Source organism: Microtus pennsylvanicus, chromosome 1 (assembly GCF_037038515.1).
Source record: "Microtus pennsylvanicus isolate mMicPen1 chromosome 1, mMicPen1.hap1, whole genome shotgun sequence".
Taxonomy (NCBI): Eukaryota; Metazoa; Chordata; class Mammalia; order Rodentia; family Cricetidae; genus Microtus; species Microtus pennsylvanicus.
The window spans coordinates 123,713,954-123,733,124 of record NC_134579.1 but is presented as its reverse complement, the minus strand read 5'-3'; the positions used below and the strand labels follow the sequence as shown (position 1 = coordinate 123,733,124).

At 43.4% G+C, this 19,171-nt stretch overlaps 1 protein-coding gene across 1 annotated transcript in view; it reads left to right on the top strand.

Annotated features, from left to right (window-relative positions):
• The first annotated feature begins 2,123 nt into the window (after window positions 1-2,123).
• Sppl3 (signal peptide peptidase like 3) overlaps window positions 2,124-19,171 on the top strand; it is a 96,907-nt gene continuing 79,859 nt past the window's right edge. Inside the window, exon 1 of the mRNA XM_075982600.1 lies at window positions 2,124-2,596. Coding sequence (XP_075838715.1) covers window positions 2,574-2,596 — 23 coding nt within the window. The 5' untranslated portion in view covers window positions 2,124-2,573. The remainder of the gene's footprint in view (window positions 2,597-19,171) is intronic.

Below are 19,171 nucleotides of genomic sequence, written 5' to 3'. Positions count from 1 at the left end.
TCTGCTGACACTCAGGAGGGGTCGGTCACCTAGATATTGGGGGAAAGGAGGAAGGTAGAAAGCTTGCAGAAACAGTGTATTTGGCCATCTTATGAAAGGCTTCCCCTTGGGGAACAGGCAAGCAGCAGCTGTATGGGTAATGTCCAAGTGATCTTTTTGGAGGTAGATTCGGGGTGTTGGCGTTCCTTGTAAGCCTGGGCCCCGCCCCCTGGGAAACTGGAGCAGAGTTACAGCCTGGCCTAACACTGGGTGAGCCTGGATCCAGGATGTGCGAGCCTTGCTTTGTGAAGGGAGAGAGAAAGGGGACCTACAGGAAGAGTAGTGTGCTTTTTAGCCAACCATGTCTCTGGAACCTGATCACTTTCATTCACAAGCACAATAACAGAGGAGGAGTCCTAGGGAGGCCCTTCAAAGCCTGGCCTCAACCCACGATGTTAGTGTCTTCAGTCAACAGCCTATAACACAAATCTTTCCCCTGCCAGGCTCCAAGCTCAGCCCTGACATTCCCATTTCTGGGTCTTGTTTGGTGCCACAATCTTGCCAAAATGTTTCTGTTGGTAAGCCCAAGGGGAAGTGGGTGGGTGGGGGTTCAGTTTATTGCACCATCCCATTTTTCCTAAGGCGCTCCAGAAGTTGCTGTCTGATCTGTTAAGTTTATATCTGTGGCAGTTTCTTTTTTCTTTTCCTCCTCCTCCTCCTCCTCCTCCTCCTTCTTCTTTTTTTGTTCTGTTCTTTCTTTCAACAAGGCATCATTTGATGAGCCTGGCCTTAAACTCTGTCAAATTCCCTGTACAGCCGAGAATGACCCTGATCTTTTGCTCTGCCTACCCTGACTTCTGCAGTTCTGGTATTAGTTTTGTTGCTTTAAAAGTCCTCTGTTTGTCCCTTTGGCCCCTGATGACCAGTGACTTTTTACTGTTTCCATAGTTATTTTTCCAGAATGCCATGTGATCAGAAACATATACTATGTAGCTTTCTCAGATACCCTTCTATTTAGACATATGGCTTTCACTTTTCTCCTTGTCTTTCTTATTCATTCATTTATTTACCTATTTATTTGCTAACGTGTGCCTCTATGTAGTCTTGGCTTGCTTTGAAGTCTGTAAGAGATCGGCCTGCACCTCCCCCACACACACCCTCCCCACCTCCCACCCCTGCCCCAACCTAACTCTGTTGGGATTAAAGACTTGGAACAGGCTAAATTGGTCCGGGATGGGAGAGGCAGAACCACAGTTGGGGGCGGTGAGCCAGGCAAGGGAACCCCATGATCTGCTCGAAGGGGGCCTCTAGGACGAGAGCCTGAGGTCCGACCCCGACCCAGTTCCAGTTTCTTGAGCCTTTCACCTGGGGGACATGGTATGGGTGGCAAAGGTCGTAACATGGGGTTTGGCCCAGGAACTGGGTGTCGGCGCTCCTTGCTGCGGCCCGGGGAGGAAATGGTATCTTGGCTCCCACTCGGGGCTGTACATTGACAGGTGGCTCTCGAGTCCTGCCCAGGCTGTGCTCAGAAGCCTGGGGCAAAAGGCTTGCACCACGAGACCTGGCTTTTTTTTTTCCAGACAGGGTCTCACATAGCACTCTACCAACTGAGCAATGCCCAACCATCCTACCTAGGTAGCCTGCACCTCTCCTTTAGTCTCTGTACCCTTATTCTATTAATAGCTTCATAACTCTGAAATAACGTTCGTGCTTTGGTCGGCTTGAACAACTCATGCCTCCTCCCTGAGAATGTATCTGTGTATCTGCAAGGACAAAGGCCCAGGTGAAGGAGCTGACGCCTAGCTGTCACCCAACAAGGCTCTGCTGGTCGATTCTATGAAGACAAACATGTAGCATCTGACTTGGCACCAGGCACCGCGTGGGATATTGACCGAAACCCACGAGGGAACGCAGCGCGCGGCCCACCCCATGACAGCTGACAGGCAGTTGAGGACCCAGGCCAACGGACTGTTGATGGAAGGCTGACAGTTGAGTGGCAGCCGAACGACGAGCACCAGGGCCTAGCACGCGGCTGCTGCCAACGGTGGCCTCGAGGCCGGCCGAGCGCTCCGCGCATGGGCCGCGCGCGAGAGGCGGGGCGCGAGGGTCACGTGAGCGTGTTTTGGGCACGTGACGCGCGGCCCGGGCTCTCCCCCGCCCGTTCCCTCCTCCCTCGGCGGGTGTGCTCCGAGCGGCCTCGCCTCACCGCCTAGCGCCCCCCTCAGCCGTTGCCGCCGCCGCCGGCCATGTCCCCCGGCCGCCGCCGCCGCCGCTCGAGCGCGGCGCTCCCGCGGCCCGGCACGCACTGAGCGCGGGCCCGAGCTGCCGTTCGCCCACCCCGGGCCCTTGTTCTCCGCGCCGCCGCCGCCGCCGCCGCCATGTTGGGTTTGGAGCCGCAGCGGAGCCGCCGCCGCCGCCGCGGCTGACGAGGCCGAGCGCGGAGCCCGGCCCGCGCCGGGGCCCAGGGAGCGGGGCCCGTCGGAGTCCCGTCGGAGCCCGAGTGCCCGTCCGCCGTGCGAGCGAGCCTCCGGGCCCCCGGCCGCGCCCTCTGCCGCCGGCCGAGCGAGCCGCGGAGCCCCGAGAGAGGCAGCACCATGGCGGAGCAGACCTATTCGTGGTGAGTGCGGGCTTGGGGGGGCCGGGCCGCAGGTGCGTGCAGGGTCGGGGTGCGGGCGGCTGGCGTCCTCGGGGCCCGGGGGAGGGGCGGGCATCCGAGCGGCACGGCGGAACCGACTGGCGCGGGTGTTGGCGGGCCGGAGGGACTGGAGAGGGTGGGCAGAGGCGGGCCCGGGTAAAGATGTACCCCACTCTGGCGAGAACAGGTGGTAAGAGGCACAACTTGCTAGTGGTGGTAGGTGGAGCGGCCGCCTCCACGGTGGGCAGAGGCCCTGCGCGGAGAGAGCCTTGCACCGCGGAGGGGAGTCTGTTGGGATGACCACATTCTGGAAAGGAAGTCGTTGGTAGCAGTGGGGCATGGGCAGTCTTTGTAAGGGTTGGTACTCTGCTGGAGGGCTTCGAAGTGTGCTCCTGTTCTAGGTCGATTACCGTGATGGAGGGTATGCATGTCAAGTCCCTTTCTGTGGGACTTTTCAGCACGTCCAGGGACTGAAACACAGGCTTGGAGTTTACTGGGGTGACAAATGTGTCCTGATGAGGGAGTGCCAAGTTTTTGGGGGGATGAGGGTGTGCAGAGGTGTGGAGTGTTTGCAGTAAGGGAGGCTAATTGTATTCGGGACGAGTGGAGATGGTGTAGCTGAGAGCAAGCAGTGGCTTGGGGGTGAGAAAAGAGTTGGATGGGAGGTGTGGGGCGGGAAGCCTGGCTGCAGTCTGGAGAGGCTGGAGGAGGTTTGAAGCACTTGTGGTCTGTAACAGAGCTGTAGACTTTCCCTGGAGCAGAGTTGAAGGTTCACTTCGTTTGGTCATTGGAAAAGTGAGTCCTTCCTCACTTTTCAAGTATAGAAAGTACAAGAATTGCCTTTCTTACAGCCTGTGCGGATTAAGTGGGCACTTAACAAAGCACAGAACAAACCGTCAAGTGTCAAAATTATAATGATCGTCGTAGGGAGACCATGAAAGAAACGGGTTATAGATGAAAACAAGGAATGGCTTTAGTAAGTCAGGAACTCACCGTGATTGAAGATAATTTAATAATGCAAACTTCAGCGATGTGTATACAGCCTCAGAAAGAAGGTAGCCGAGAGACAGAGAGGAGATAACTAAAAGCAAAGTTAGGTTTTGGTTGATTACAGTTGTGTTTTAAAAGGACAGACTAATTGATAGTTTGGGGCCGCAGCGAGGGGCAGGTGGTGTGGGACACGCGGCTACACTTTGCTGTCCTGAGGAGAGGATGGATTAGGAAGTGAAGATGATCGGGATAGCGATGCTGCCAATGAGGGGTCCTGCACCACGAACCCTTATGGCTGCTTTCTTGTGGCTTTTTGTTTTGTTTTTTGACTATTTTGTGAAAAGGCTGTGGGTTTTTTGAAAAATATCATGATGGTCAGGAAATAGGGAAGCTGCAGTGCATGGTGGCACACACCTAACCCTACCTATAAACACAGAAAGTTGAAGTGTCTTCCTTTGCTGCTCATAGGCCCTACTGGTTAAGGAGAGACTACTTCGCGAAGGCTGAGCCTTTATCTACAAGACGTAGTCTCGCCGGGCGGCGGTGGTGCACGCCTTTAATCCCAGTACTCGGGAGGCAGAGGCAGGCGGATCTCTGTGAGTTCGAGACCAGCCTGGTCTACAAGAGCTAGTTCCAGGACAGGCTCCAAAGCCACAGAGAAACCCTGTCTCGAAAAACCAAAAAAAAGACATAGTCTCTTGACATATTCGCTTAGGTCTCAGCTCTGTTGATTTGCCTTGCCATCAGGATGCTCAGCCTCTCCTTTCTAGCATGTTTTCAGGTGCAGACAGTTCACAGCATCTTGAGAGAGCATGGGGAAGTTAGGCTTCTACCCGTTTTATGATTCTTCCCAACCAGGGGACAAAAAACTAAACATACAGTGTTTAGCAAGCAGCAGTTCACTTCCCTCTTGTCTCTAAGGTGGGAAGATCGTCCCTTTTTTCAGAGAAACAAACATGCTGAGGATGCTGAGTGGAGCGTCCTGAGTGTGAGGCCTATGAGTTCTCTTGCCACTTTACACATCTCACAGAAATACCTATGTGTTGGCGGGATTCTGCACCTACATGTAAGCTGAATTTGGGGGTTTTCTGTCTTTTGCAGTATCTTTTGTCATTCTTGGATTATACAGATACATAAAAAATGATTTTTTGCAAACAAAATTGCGTTTGACTATTTGTATTCTGCATTTAGGGAAAATCTACTATGATCTGTGCATTTGTCTGAGAAAGTACAGAAGGAATGTACTACTTAAAAATATGCTTATAAGATGTGACATGTGAGTTATATATAAAACAAGATTGGTAAATGCTGTGATCTCACGTGTTTGTTATTTTATTCGGTTGATTTGTGCATGTTTAAATTTTTTGTAATAAAATTTAAAAATTAAACTCTGCCTATAAGGCCATATGGTTCTGCTTTCTTGTCCATGCTTGTTTCCTAGAAAATTGTGTCACTCAAGGGGGCTGACTCAAGTTCCATTTGCTGTAAAGGGTTTTCTGCTCACTCCTGATGATGGTCTTTTTATTTTTAATACTTGTGATCCTGCCTGCAGTCACCCCTTCTATTTCTTGTGTAAAAACAGCCTGCTCACTGAACTTTCAGAGAGACGACCATGTCACACTAACCTTTGTCCTCTGGTGCCCCATGCACCTCTGGCACATAGCTTCTGCCCAGTGGTAAATACCGTGTGATCATGTGACGGCAGCTCTTCAGTTTATCTCATGTTTGGTAGGGAAGGGACTACTGGAGGACTCCTGTCTACTAGCTTTCCTGATGTCCCATCGTGTTTAGAGTATGGAGCATCATACTTTGTCTTTCTGAGACAAGCTCTCATTGTAGCATCCAGATTGACCTGGAGTACATTATGATTTCAGGTTGACCTTGAACTCACTGTCTTCCTGTCTGCTGGATGCTGGGGTGGCAAGCCTGCAACACTACTCTCTCTTAAAGTGTGAAATGAAACCCGTTAGCAGAAGAAATTAAAATAGTTGATAGGGACATCCGGATTTTCTTCACGTAGCTAAGACTGACTTTGAACCCCTGATCTTAGCCATTCCTCTTTAGTGAGTACAGGCACATGCGTTGCCTTTGGTTCACCAAGTGCTGGGATTAGACCCAGAGTTTTACTCATTCGTGCTAGGCAAGTAGTTACCAATTGAGCTACATCCCAATTTCACAAGGATCCGCATCATGAATTAACTGCAAGGTCCCGTTTCTATCCTTTCTACTCACACTGAGGAAGTAAAAGAATGCATGCAAAAACACAAATTGAAGGTTAAAGGGAAACACTTGCCCAGTGTATACTTAAGAGTAGTTGTTTCAGTGTAAGTACTGTGAGAAACCCCAACTGGGCTCTTGAAATCAATGCAATCCTTGTGTGGGATTGCACTCGAACCTGCTAATAGTTGGTTGTGCTTGGCTTCCTGTTTCTGTAGGGAGAAGGCTATTTTCCTGAAACATTCTAGTGAGTCTCATTACCAAAGAACTAGCATGGTGATTTATTTTGTATTTTTTGTGTGCTCATGTTTTGAGGATTATAAAGGGAAAAAAAAATTATGACCCAAAGAGTGTAAGGTAGGGCTGATGAGATGGCTGACTGTTTCATAAGTCTGTCCACCTGAGCTTGTTACTGAAGCAACATATATATGGAAGAAGAGACCTGGTTCCACAAAATTGTCCTGTGCTACATTTGAATGCTGGTACTGAGATGCACATACTCATATATGTGCACACATTCCACATACAAACAAACCATAAAACCATACAAACCATAAAAGGCCTCAGAGTCAAGACTGTTTGACAGTGATATTAACAATCTAGTAATTCAGGCAGAGAGAGCTGTGAGCTGGAGGCCAGCATGGTCTACACAGCCAGTTAGTTCCAGGACAGCCAGGGGCCACAGAGAAAGACCCGAAGAAAAGAGAACGAAAAAGAAGAGCAAACAAGCTGTAAACATAAAAGTTTAGGAGCTTAGGGAGGTGGCAGAGGAGGTTGTGAGTATGTGAGAGAGAGATGGAAGGCTTTTGCTAGGCAGTTGTGTTTAGAAGTAAAATAAGGCTTTAATAAAAAAAACAATCTGGTTAGTGACTAAAAAAAAAAAAACACGGAGTCTGTCTTCTGTGCTCCCACTGTCATTTTGCAGTGTCTTTTGTCATTGAGTTCCTGGATTGTACTCCTCTTTGGATGACAGTTTTTCTGAGTGGCCTTCTCATTATCTAAGATTATGGAGTCCTAGACTAGTGATTTTTGGCCAGAGTTGGGATAAAATTCCAGTTCCTTGGTACAGTTCTCTCTGAGAGATGAGAGACGATAAACAAAACACCTTACAGAAGGGTAAGTTTCTATGCTCTGTTGAGTTCTCGCCCTGTAGTAGGTAGGTGGTAGAATTTCCTGATCAGATGAATGAGAATGTTTCTGTCTGTCCTGTCTACAATCAGACAGATTGTAGAGCAGCATGCCATTAAGTCAGGTGGTCTGTGGCCTTGGTCGTGTGCAGAGAAGGAAAAAGAAACAGATCTCCAGAGCCACTGGAGGTCAGTTCTGATTTCGGTTATTGTATGTGTTCTGAGCATCACTTTTTAGCAGCTGTACCTTTTTCAGAACATAGTGTAAAACATGGAGTGCTGTAGACTGAGTTACTCAAACTTTTTTGCCTATAGCTTAAAGTGCTATAATATGATATGATTTGGATAATACGAAATTTAAGCTAAAATTAAACAAAGTTTACACCTTAAGTTCGTTTTTAAATCACTTCTCAATTTTATTATGAAGTCTTTGAGGGAAAAGAAACTGGAGACATTTTTATGTGTTCATTTCCTTTACAGATGGCCACTGTAGTGTGAGATGTCATGCTGCTCTCTGTCTGATAGTAATGTCAGTAACATCGATAAATCGCTGTTTCTTCTTTTTGTTTTTTTTAAACTCTTTTTTTAAAAGATTTATTTATTATGTACACAGTGTTCAGCCTCCATGTATGTCTGTAGGCCAGAATAGGGCACCAGATCTCATTACAGATGGTTGTGAGCCACCATGTGGTTGCTGGGAATTGAACTCAGGACCTCCTGAAGAGCAGCCATTGCTCTTAACCTCTGAGCCATCTCTCCAGCCCCATTACTAAGTTTCTTTGTTCTTACCTGTTTCTTCAAACCATTTCATACAAAATTAAAAAAAAAATGAAACATGTTTTGTTTTGTAGACCTAGTCTGGAACTCACTGGTTCACCTGCCGCTGTCTCCAGAGTTTGGAATTAGAACCTTGCACCACCTACTCCTGAGGTGGAAGAATATTTTAAAAGTAACTGACAAAGTGTTGCCTTAGTTGGGTATTGACATCTGAACATTTAAATAATTTATTTTCCTGACAATAAGCTATGAGTACAGTTTTTTAGAGTACTATAATCTTTAAAATGTTTTTTAGTTTTTTGTTTGTTTCATTTTGTTTTGATTTTTTGAGACAGGGTTTTCTGTGTCGCCCTCTAGCTGGCCTTGAACTTAGAGATTCCTCTGCCTTTGCCTTGAGTGCTGGGGGTTTTAAAGGCATGTGCCACCACCACCAGCTTTGTTGTTAAAGTTTAGTGGTTCTTTCTTAGAAGTTAAGATACTGGTTTTATGTGATTCTATAAACTGAGATGTGGGGGCTGGAGAGATGGCTCAGTGGTTGAGAGCATTGCCTGCTCTTCCAAAGGTCCTGAGTTCGATTCCCGGCAACCACATGGTGGCTCACAAACCATCTGTAATGAGGTCTGGTGCCCGCTTCTGGTGTGTGGACATACACACAGACAGAATATTGTATACATAATAAATAAATAAATATTTAAAAAAAAATAAACTGAGGTGTATCTGTAACTTGGAGTTTCTATATCACATTTTTCTAAATTTAAGGAGTTAGAAGCAGACTGCCTTAACATTTTAATCTTTTAGGTATCCCAAGGGACTCCCAGGTAAACAAATTCAGTTTTATAGGGAAGAATTCTGCAGTTAGTTCCTAGGACCTTTGGTAATCACTGTAATTAGGTCTGTGTCTTAAAGAAGATAATCTTGCTTACTGATGGAGCCCCTGTTATAGCTTAAGAAAACCAAAAACGTTTAGACTAGTTACTGCATTGCCTGCTAGAAACCTTCAGAAAAGTTTTGATTTTGTTTTCCTTGTTTGTAGGATTTATTCTAACTTGTAGAAAAAATTATAAAGCCTTTTGGGAATTGAGTATTGATGGCTGCCCGCCCCCCATCCAGACATATCTCCTAGTTGTTTTCACTGTGAGTCCCCTGCATGAAGCGACCACTCAGAAGCTGGCTGCCTTACTGCTTTTCAGCTTGAAACCCTAAGACAGAATTCTGCTCTTGGAAATCTATATAGTTTGAGAGTGACTTTTACCTCTCATACCCATGACTTAGCTGTATCTCAGGTGCAGTGTGATGCCTCAGGCACTAACTACTGAGCACCACCACCACAGTGCTTCTATGGGTCCTCTGCGGGGCTGCAGAGGGTCTGTGAGATGCTCTCTGTTTCCTACAGTTATTTGTTAGATTCTGGTAGGCTCCATACAGTTCTTCAGGATAGGAATGCTTTTTGTTGTTGTTGTTGTTGTTGTTGTTGAGTCTTACCAACATTTAAACTCTTGAGATGTCCACTTTATCAGAAATGATGATAGAAGTAGAATGTCTAATCTACATGGGAAGTAGAAAAAGATAACATCTCCTGAGTAAATTGGAAGTGTGGGGATCATAGGAAAAGGTAGAAGGGGAGGGGAGCAGAGAAAAATATCTAGATCAATAAAAACAATAATAAAAAGCCTCAGACGGGAGAGAAAGCACTCACCAGGTGACCTTTGTCCAAGCTAGCACAGCCTAAATGTCACATATAAAAAGCAAACCCAGAAAAAAAAATAAACTAGTTTTAATTGATAATAATCATAAGATCATCTAAATTAAAATGTATCTACATTACAGAATGTATTGTTATAAATTATGTTTTAGGATATACGTTCAAAATAGGATCCCATATTCATGATTTAAAGGGATTCAAACATTACCCTCTTGGATGAATATCCCACACTTACATTCAGCTTGTAAAGAGAAGAGTGTTATGTGTATAATGTTAAATTTTCATATGTGGAGCAGTTAAAGGAAAATATCTTCAAAAGTTCTTTTGTGAACTAATAATGATCAAAAGGTTGAGCGCTGGAAATGTAAAACAATTATAACTACCAAAAAAAAAAGTAGAATGACTTGTAAATTGCTACTGACTTAGTCTGAGTAGTCAGGTTTCATTGTCCACCCCTGCAGATCGCAGCAGAAGAGAAATCATAAGGTTACATATATTTTCATGCAATAATTATTTGGGTCCTTTCAGGGCAATTGGGCTTTCCCTGTATTTCTCTGTAATGCACAGGGAGGTAAGTTTTCCACTCTTCTAAAGCCAGGGCAAGGCTTTACCAGTTTCTTATCTGTTTCCTTACCCACAGTCTGAAGGCACACCCACTTCCCTCCATCTAGCAGCAGACCTAAACCTCACTCTTGACCTAAATAGGACATGCCTGATAGAATTTTGTCCATTGTTTCTTCAACCTGTCTACACAGGCATTCTGAGTTTTGTGCCCAACTTTGTTTTGTTGTAATCTTGTCTTAATTTGACCTCCATGCCATCTAACTTTACCTTCAAAACTTGATTAAATCTTCAGGCCTTGTTTATGTTTTTTTAAAGAAAATATTTTACTGCCATCCATAGCTCTTTTTTGATATCTAAACATCCACACATTTAAACCCATTTCTCAGAAATGTTCATAAAAAATCTTAGAAGTAAGAATTATAAAGAACAAATTTTCTTATCTTTGACTTGGTTAGTGCAAACATTTTTAGCAATGCTGTCTGGTACCACAAGCCCAGTTAGCCAGCAGTGAGCCAAAGGCTAGAGAGAGATAAGATCATTAACTGAGTGAGGGCAAAAATAGGAGACACTCAGAACACTTGGGAAACTTAACTGTGAGAAACAGGAGGGAGAAGAATCGGAAGCCTGTGTGAGGTAGAGGGATTAGGAAAGGGAGTTTTAGGGGCAGGACAGTAAAAAACTGGATTCCGAGGGGGTGAAAAACAGACCATTGACTTCGCAGAGGAAGTCCTTAGTGGAAGTGTGCTGGGGAGATGAGAGCAGTGCGGTGAGGCTGCAGGCGGGCTGGACAGTGAAGGTGTAAAGACCTCTTGAGAGAACCAAGAAAGGAGAGAGGAGCACCAGCGGGGCCATAAAGGGTTGGTTTTCACTCTGAGTAAGAGAGAGAGTTGTGTGTTTGAAGACAGGAGGAAGAACTAGATTTTGGAAAGAGAAAAGGCATTGTTTTGTTTTCCTTGTAGTTTAAGCTTAGAGTTTATTTTTCTTTAAATTATTGTAGCTATTATCTAAGAGTTGTATAGAAACTTAATGGGGAATGTTTAGTGTATTCATCTAGCCTCTGTCACTTGGTCTTCATTATGTTGCCCCTAGGTTTGGTTGTATTATCTTTAGTGATATTGTTTTCAATTGCTTGAATATAAAATTCAACCTCTTTACATCTGACTTTTGAATAAATATGGTCTTACAATCTCATTTCCCTTTAAAATGTTACTTGTGCTAAATTAAATAACCGTGTTTATCTAGTTTCAGGGACTTTCTATAGCCCTGGCCATCCTGGAACCTACTCTGTAGACCAGACTGGCTCTGACCACTGCCTCCTCAGTGCTCCACCACCACTCAGCTGGGTTGTTTTTTGTTTGTTTTCTGTTTCTAAATATCTTCTTTTAAAAGTCGTTTTCTTTTTTTTAAAACATTTATTTTTATTTATTATGTATATAGTGTTCTGTCTGCATATATGCCTACTCGCCAGAAGGGGGCATTAGATCTCATTACAGATGGTTGTGAGCCACCATGTGGTTGCTGGAAATTGAACTCAGGACCTCAGGAAGAGCAGTCAGTGCTCTTAACCTCTGAGCCATCTCTCCAGCCCCTAAAAGTTGTTTTCTAAAGCCAGGAATGGTGGTGCATGCTTTTAATTCCAGAACTCAGAGGCAAATGGGTCTGTGTGAGGCCAGCCTGCTAGATCTAGATAGTGAGTTCTTTTTCCTTTCTTTTTTAATTTTTATTTTGTTATTTATTTTATTTTATTTTCCATGAATGTATGCCTGTGTGAGTTTCAGATCCTCTGAAACTGGAGTTACAGATAGTTGTGAGCAACCATGTAGGTGCTGGGAATTGAATCTGGGTCCTCTGGAAGAGCAGCCAGTGCTCTTAACTGCTGAGCCATCTCTCCAGCCCTAGATAGTGAGTTCTAAGACAGCCAGAGCTACATAGTGAGACCTGTTCTCAAAAAACTAAATAAATTTGTTTACTATATTTTATTATTTTGTGGGACATATGTGTTTCTCTCTCTCTCTCTCTCTCTCTCTCTCTCTCTCTCTCTCTGTGTGTGTGTGTGTGTGTGTGTGTGTGTGTGTGTGTGTGTGTACACAGCAATATACACATGTGGAAGTTGGTGGTAACTTTGTAGACTGGGTTCATTCTCCACCATGTGGATTCCAAGGACTGAATCCAGGTCACTTTACCTGCTGAGCCACCTTAAAGACTCTGAAGTTTTCTCTTTTAACTTATACTTCTTTCCTGTTTAATCATTATTATCCAGAAAGGGTAAATTAAAACAGTGCTGTGATATGGCATGTGTGTATTTAACCCTTACTAACTTAGCGGGGCCACAGTCTTACTTAGGTCATGGTTGTGTCCTGTTGCTTTCTAGGTCTTTTATACAGTCGCTTTAAAGTTTTCCTTCTCACTGTCCTCATTCCCCCAAAGAGAGAATGCTCTTTTCCTACACTTGCCTCTTGTAAGAATTGTGGGGATTTATTTGTTTGTTTGTTTGTTTTTCAACAGGATCTCACGCTGTTGCTCAGGCTAACCTAGCTCTTTCCCATTAGCCCAGGCTGGCTCCAGACTCTGGGTATTCTTATTGCCTCAGCCTTTGACATGGTGGGATTACAAGAATGAGCCACTAAACTAGTCTCTCCAGGAATGGGATCCTCCTGTGTCAGCTTTTCCTTATGCTGAGACTATAGGTCTGTCTGTACCACCACACCTTACTCATTTTTTTTTAATATTTATTTATTATGTATACAGTATTCGGCCAGCATGGTGCCAGGAAAGGGAACCAGATCTCATTACAGATGGTTGTGAGCCACCATGTGGTTGCTGGGAATTGAACTCAGGACCTTTGGAAAAGCAGCCAGTGCTCTTAACCACTGAGCCATCTCTCCAGCCCCTCTTTTATTTTTAATATATTTTTTATTGAGCTCTACATTTTTCTCTGCTCCCCTCCCTGCCTTTCCCCTCCCCCCTTCAATCCTCCCAGAAGGTCCCCATGCTCCCAGTTTACTCAGGAGATCTTGTCTTTTTCTACTTTCTACTTCCCATGTAGTCTCTTTTAGTGTCCTCATTGTTGTCTAAGTTCTCTGGGATTGTGGATTGTAGGGTGGCTTTCTTTATGTTTAAAAACCACTTATGAATGAGTACATGTGATAATTGTTTTTCTGTGTCTGGGTTACCTCACTCAAAATAATGTTTTCTAGTTCCATCAATTTTTCCTGCAGAATTCAAGCTGTCGTTATTTTTTTCTGCTGTGTAGTACTCCATTGTGTAAATGTACCACATTTTTCTTATCCATTGTTCGACCAAGAGGCATTTAGATTGTTTCCAGGTTCTGGCTATGTCAAGCAAAGCTGCTGTGAACATAGTTGAGCACATGTCCTTGTGGCACGATTGAGCATCCTTTGAATATATACCCAAAAGTGGTATTATTATCGGGTCTTGAGGAAGGTTGTTTCCTAATTTTCTGAGAAATCACCACACTGACATCCAAAGCGGTTGTACCAGCTTGCATTCCCACCAACAATGCAGAAGTGTTTCCCTTTCCCCCACAACCTCTCCAGCATAAGTTGTCATCATTTGATCTTGGCCATACTTACAGGTGTAAGATGCTTCTCAGAGTTGTTTTGATTTGCATTTCTCTGATGACTAAAGATATTGAACATTTCCTTAAGTGTCTTTCAGCCATTTTAGATTCCTCTGTTGAGAGTTCTCTGTTTAGGTCTGTATTCATGTGATCTTTTGGTGTTCAATTTCTTGAGTTCTTTGTATATTTTGAAGATCAGACCTCTGTCTGATGTGGGGTTAGTGAAGATCTTTTTCCCACTCTGTAGGCTGTCGTTTTGTCTTGTTGACCGTGTCCTTTGCTTTACAGTTTCTGGAGGTCACATTTTATTAATTGTTTCTCTCAGTGTCTGTGCTCCTGGGGTTGTATTTAGGAAGTGGTTCCCTGTGCTGATGTGTCCAAGTGTACTTCCCACTTTCTCTTCTATAAGGTTCAGTGTGGCTGGCTTTATGTTGATGTCTTTGATCCATTTGGACTTGAGTTTCGTGCATGGTGATAGATATGGTTCTATTTTTCATTCTTCTACATGTTAATATCCAGCTATGCCAGCACCATTTGTTAAATATGCTTTCTTTTTTCCATTTGATATTTTTTGCTTCCTTGTTAAAAATCAGGTGTTCTAAGATGTGTGGCTTGATATCCGGGTCTTCTATTCGGTTCCTGTCTGTTCTTATGCCAATACCAGGCTGTTTTCAGTACTGTAGCTCTGTAGTAGAGTTTGAAGTCAGGAATTGTGATGCCTAGGATTGTTTTGGCTATCCTGGATTTTTTGCTTTTCCAAATGAAGTTGAGTAACGTTCTTTCGAGGTCTGTGAAGAATTTTGCTGGGATTTTAATGGGCACCCACCTTACTCTTATATTCTCTTTTTTGTATCAAATCTAAGGACACAAAATTAAATTCTAAGTGGGTGATAAAGAATGAGATAATAAACTTGGCTCATCAGATTCAGCTTAGGCATGTAGTTTTGGAGGTGGTAAAAAAGAAACAGGATGTCGCTCCTTTTCCCTAAAGTCTACTCTAGGGTAATCACAAAGGTAAATTGCATGTGCCTGCAATTTTACCTGTCCATGTGACAGATACTTAGCTGTAGCTTATTTCAGAATATATGACATGTGAAAATTACGCTACAGGAGGAAATAAGACTCATTCAGAGCCGTTTATGGAAAACAACCCTGGGCCGGCAGTGCTTCTCTCTCACAGGTATTAAGCACAGCTTCGGTCTTGGTCCTGACAGAGCTGTTGTGGTTGTTTATTTCAGTTATACCACAGATAACAAACTGATATAAGAATTGAAAGATTGTTGAGGATGTATTATTTGTATATTATATCCAAATTTAATTATTAAATTTATTTATATTAAATAATTAAAATGAATCTTGTTTTAAAAGTAGTGTCAAGAGATAGTCAGCAAATGAATGGATAGTAACCAGTTTGGTATTGAGTCAATTGTGAGCTCTGTAGAGACTCAGTCTCTTGGTTGGGTGTTTTGTTTTGTGACAGGAGACTTGTGGGGTAAGTAGTTTGGTTTTGGAGGCAACCTTGAAGTCTAAACTGACCTTAAATGTGCTAGGTAGCTGTGGTGACCTTGAATTCGATTCTTTGTGTGCTTCCTGAGTGGAGGAATTAAAGGTGGGCTGTTGCTTTTGGTATTTCATAGGACTCTCTGTTCTTGGTTAGTTTCTTGGTTTTGAGACAATCTTGTATTGCAACTCACAGTGGCTGACCTGGAATTAATTCACTGTGCCTCCCAGTGTATCCTTGAACTCATTGAAGTTCTCTGTCTCAACCTCCCAAGTGATGGGATTACAGGTATGATCCTATATGCTCACCTCTTGGTTATTATAGAATTTTTTTTGGTATTTTGTTCATTTATTTTTTCCAACTTTCCAAGTTCAATAAAGTATCTATCTTTATATTCAGATTATTTCTGGATGGTTGGCTCTTGTTTGTTGACTGATTTGGTAGTCTTTGCCCCTACTTTGTGGTCTTACCAACATCAACCATTTTATGCCACTGCACAATCTTCATTACCTCTTAATTGAAGAAAATAATGAACTTACATTTAGTGTAATTATTTAATACAATTGTATTTGATTTTTTTCCTCTTTTGAAAAATTTCTGTCCTACCCTTTTTCCCTTAACATGAGTTTTTTTTTTAAGAATTATATTTAATTATGTGTGTGTGTTTGAAAGTGTATGCTTATGAGTGCAGGTGCCTACAGAGGCCAGAGAAGGGAGTCGGATCCCCTGGAACTGGAGCTACAGGTGGTGGGGAATCTTTTGACCTGGGTGCTGGGAACTTAACTTAGATCTTCTGGAAGAGCAACACTTGAATTTAACTTCTGAGTGTCTCTCTAGCCTGGAGTTAGTTATTATGTCTTCATATTTGTTACATATTCTCTCTTTTATTTTCTCTCTTCATTTTTTTGCTTATTTTTGGAGACAAGGTTTCTCTTTGTAGCCCTGGCTGTCCTGAAACTCACTATGTAGACCAGGCTAGCCTTGAACTCATGTAGATCTGTCTTTGCCTTTCAGCTTTTTTTTTTAATTAATGTTCTTGTTTAGGTTACTTTAGTGATTTAAGAATCACCTGTAAGCTGGGTGTGATGTCATGCGTCTTTAGTTCCAGCACTTGGGAGGCAGAGAAACCCTGTCTTGGGGAGGATGGGAGTAATCATCAGTAACTAGGAACTAAAATAGCATTACACAAGCTTGGTCTCTATGTTGAGCAGAAAATGGGGCACAGTAGAAAGGTGTGCCCCCACTCCAGGCTGCCTGTGATTCTGAGGGAGCTCAATGCTGGCACTGGAATTATCTTAAGGCAGTTTTTGGATGGTGCTTTTGTATTTAAGATGGTGTGTCATTGTATAGGCATAAGCTCCTCCTGCCTTGGTTCCCTGATTTGGGGGATTACAGGTGTGTACTGAATTGAGCTCTGGTTTGCTCACTTACACGTCATGCTCATTTGTTTGTTTGTTTGTTTTTTCGAGACAGGATTTCTCCGTAGCTTTTGGCTCCTGTCCTGGAACTAGCTCTTGTAGACCAGGCTGGCCTCGAACTCATGGAGCTCTACCTGCCTCCGCCTCCCAAGTGCTGGGATTAAAGGCGTGCGCCACCATCGCCCGGCAAATCATTTGTTTGTTTTTAGACAGAGTTTCTCTGTGTAGCTCTGGCTGTCCATGCCCTGTAGACCAGGCTGACCTCAAACACACAGAGACCCACTGCCTCCTGGGTGGTGGGATTAAAAGCATTTACCAGGGCTGGAGAGATGGCTCAGTGGTTAAGAGCATTGCCTGCTCTTCCAAAGGTCCTGAGTTCAATTCCCGGCAACCACATGGTGGCTCACAGCCATCTGTAATGAGGTCTGGTGCCCTCTTCCGGTCTGCAGACATGCACACAGAAAGAATATTGTATACATAATAAATAAATAAATATTTTTTAAAATAAATAAATAAATAAAAGCATTTACCACCACTGCCCAGCCATGTTCCTTTTTTCTTTTTAAAGACTTTTTTAGGGCTGGAGAAATGGCTCAATGGTTAAGAGCACTGTCTGCTCTTGCAGAGGTCCTGAGTTCAATTCCCAGCAACCACATGGTGGCTCACAACCATCTGTAATGGGATCTGGTGCCCTCTTCTGGCCTGCAGGCGTACATGCAGGCAGAATACTATATACATAATAAACAAATTTTTTTTAAAAAAAAGACTTTTTTAATTTTTTAAGTTCATGTGTTGTGTGTATGTAGGAATGTGTGTGTAGAGGCCAGAAGTAGATGTCGTATCCCAGGAGCTGGAGTTATACAGAGTTATGAGTTGCCTGACATGGGTGGAACCAAACCCAGGTCCTCTGTAAGAACATCACGTGCTCTTAACCACTCAGCCATCTGTCTAGCCACCTTCCCCCAATTATTTTTTCTTCTGGCTATTTCATCTTTTCCTGCTTCTTTGTATGCCTAGCCATGTGAATTGTGTGTTTTACTGTGTGCTGATGTTTGCTGTATTCCTCCCGTAGTCAAACGGCATTATGCTGTCCTTAGCCTGTGATGCTTGCTAAGGTTTTCATGGCATTCACAGTCACCACTGTGCATGGACTGATTAGCTCCCACTGCCAAGGGCTCCTCCCTTGCAGAGATTCTTACAGAGACGTTGGTCTTGTGCTCTGGGGTGGTTTCTTTACTCTAACCAGTGGACCACAAACTATTTCCAGTCCTTTGTGAGCTCTGGTGTCACGTAGAATACAGGCTTTCTGTATATGGAAAACAAGTTCTAGATGTTTCTTTCTCCCCAAACTCAGTGTCTTCTCAATTCACTGAGACCTTCTAATTCATTTTTTTTTTTTTGATTTTTTCGAGACAAGGTTTCTCTGTGGTTTTGGAGCCTGTCCTGGAACTAGCTCTTGTAGACCAGGCTGGTCTCGAACTCACAGAGATCCGCCTGCCTCTGCCTCCCGAGTGCTGGGATTAAAGGCGTGCGCCACCACCGCCCGGCTGAGACCTTCTAATTCAATGCTCTCTCCTTTCTTTAATTCTTTTTGTTTTAGTTTTGTATTTATACTTTCTTCTTCTTTAAAAAATAAATTAGTATATAGGGACTGGAGAGATGGCTCGGTGGTTAAGAGCACTGACTACTCTTCCAGAGACCCAGATTCAATTCCCAGCATCCACATGCCTGCTCACAATTGTCTGTAACTCCATACATGCAGGTAAAACACCAGTGCACATTTTTAAAAAAATCAGTATATAAAAAGATACATTTTTGGTGATAGAACAAAAGGTTTTTATGGTCTAGCCTCTAAGAACTGACACATTTTTTTTAACTTAACACTATTTTATTACCTTTTTGAAGAATTTTTCCACAGATTTTAAACTTAAATAACATGTTCTAAAACAGTGTGCTGGCTTCAGTGTTTTTGCTTTGTTTCTTTGCCTTGTCACAGATTGTCATTTTAGATAACATACTGGTGGTAAAGGACCTGCTGGGTCAGTAACGCAATTTCCAGATATTCTTGTTTTTTTCTCAACTGCATATTTGAAATTCCTTTTTTATAATTATGTGTTATTTCAATTCTCGGTTGTATTTGAGTTGTGTTGGCTTGCACATACTTATAATGTATGTGTTTATAGTATTTGTTTCTGTATTCACAGTTGCTTCTGAGCCACAAAACAATACTATGTAGCACCAAACGTACTTGCTTCAGTAAATGTGCAACACAGGTGCCAAGGTTGTGCTCTCTTTCCTGGTCACACTATCCACTTGTAGTGACCTTCTCTAGAGAAGATTACTCATGTCTGAGTGTGTATTTGGTTGTCATCCTAGTGTGCTTATTGTAAGTACTTAGTGAGCAGGTTAGGCTTATTAGCTTTTGCAGTATGGAGACCAGTATCCTACAATGAACTATTTTGTCTTGTGTGGTACTTGATTTTGTTTGGTTACTTAAGCCTGAAATGGTTTTGTGCAAAAATTTAGAACATTTAACATAGTGCATTGTCCCTGAGTCTATCTGCTTATATGTTGGAGTATACTGTCGTTTTATTTAGAGTTTGGCCAACAGTTTAACATTTGGAAAGTATGCCACATGCAAGAGTGCTCCTCTGGGTGTTCTAGTCACAGCTTAGCTACAG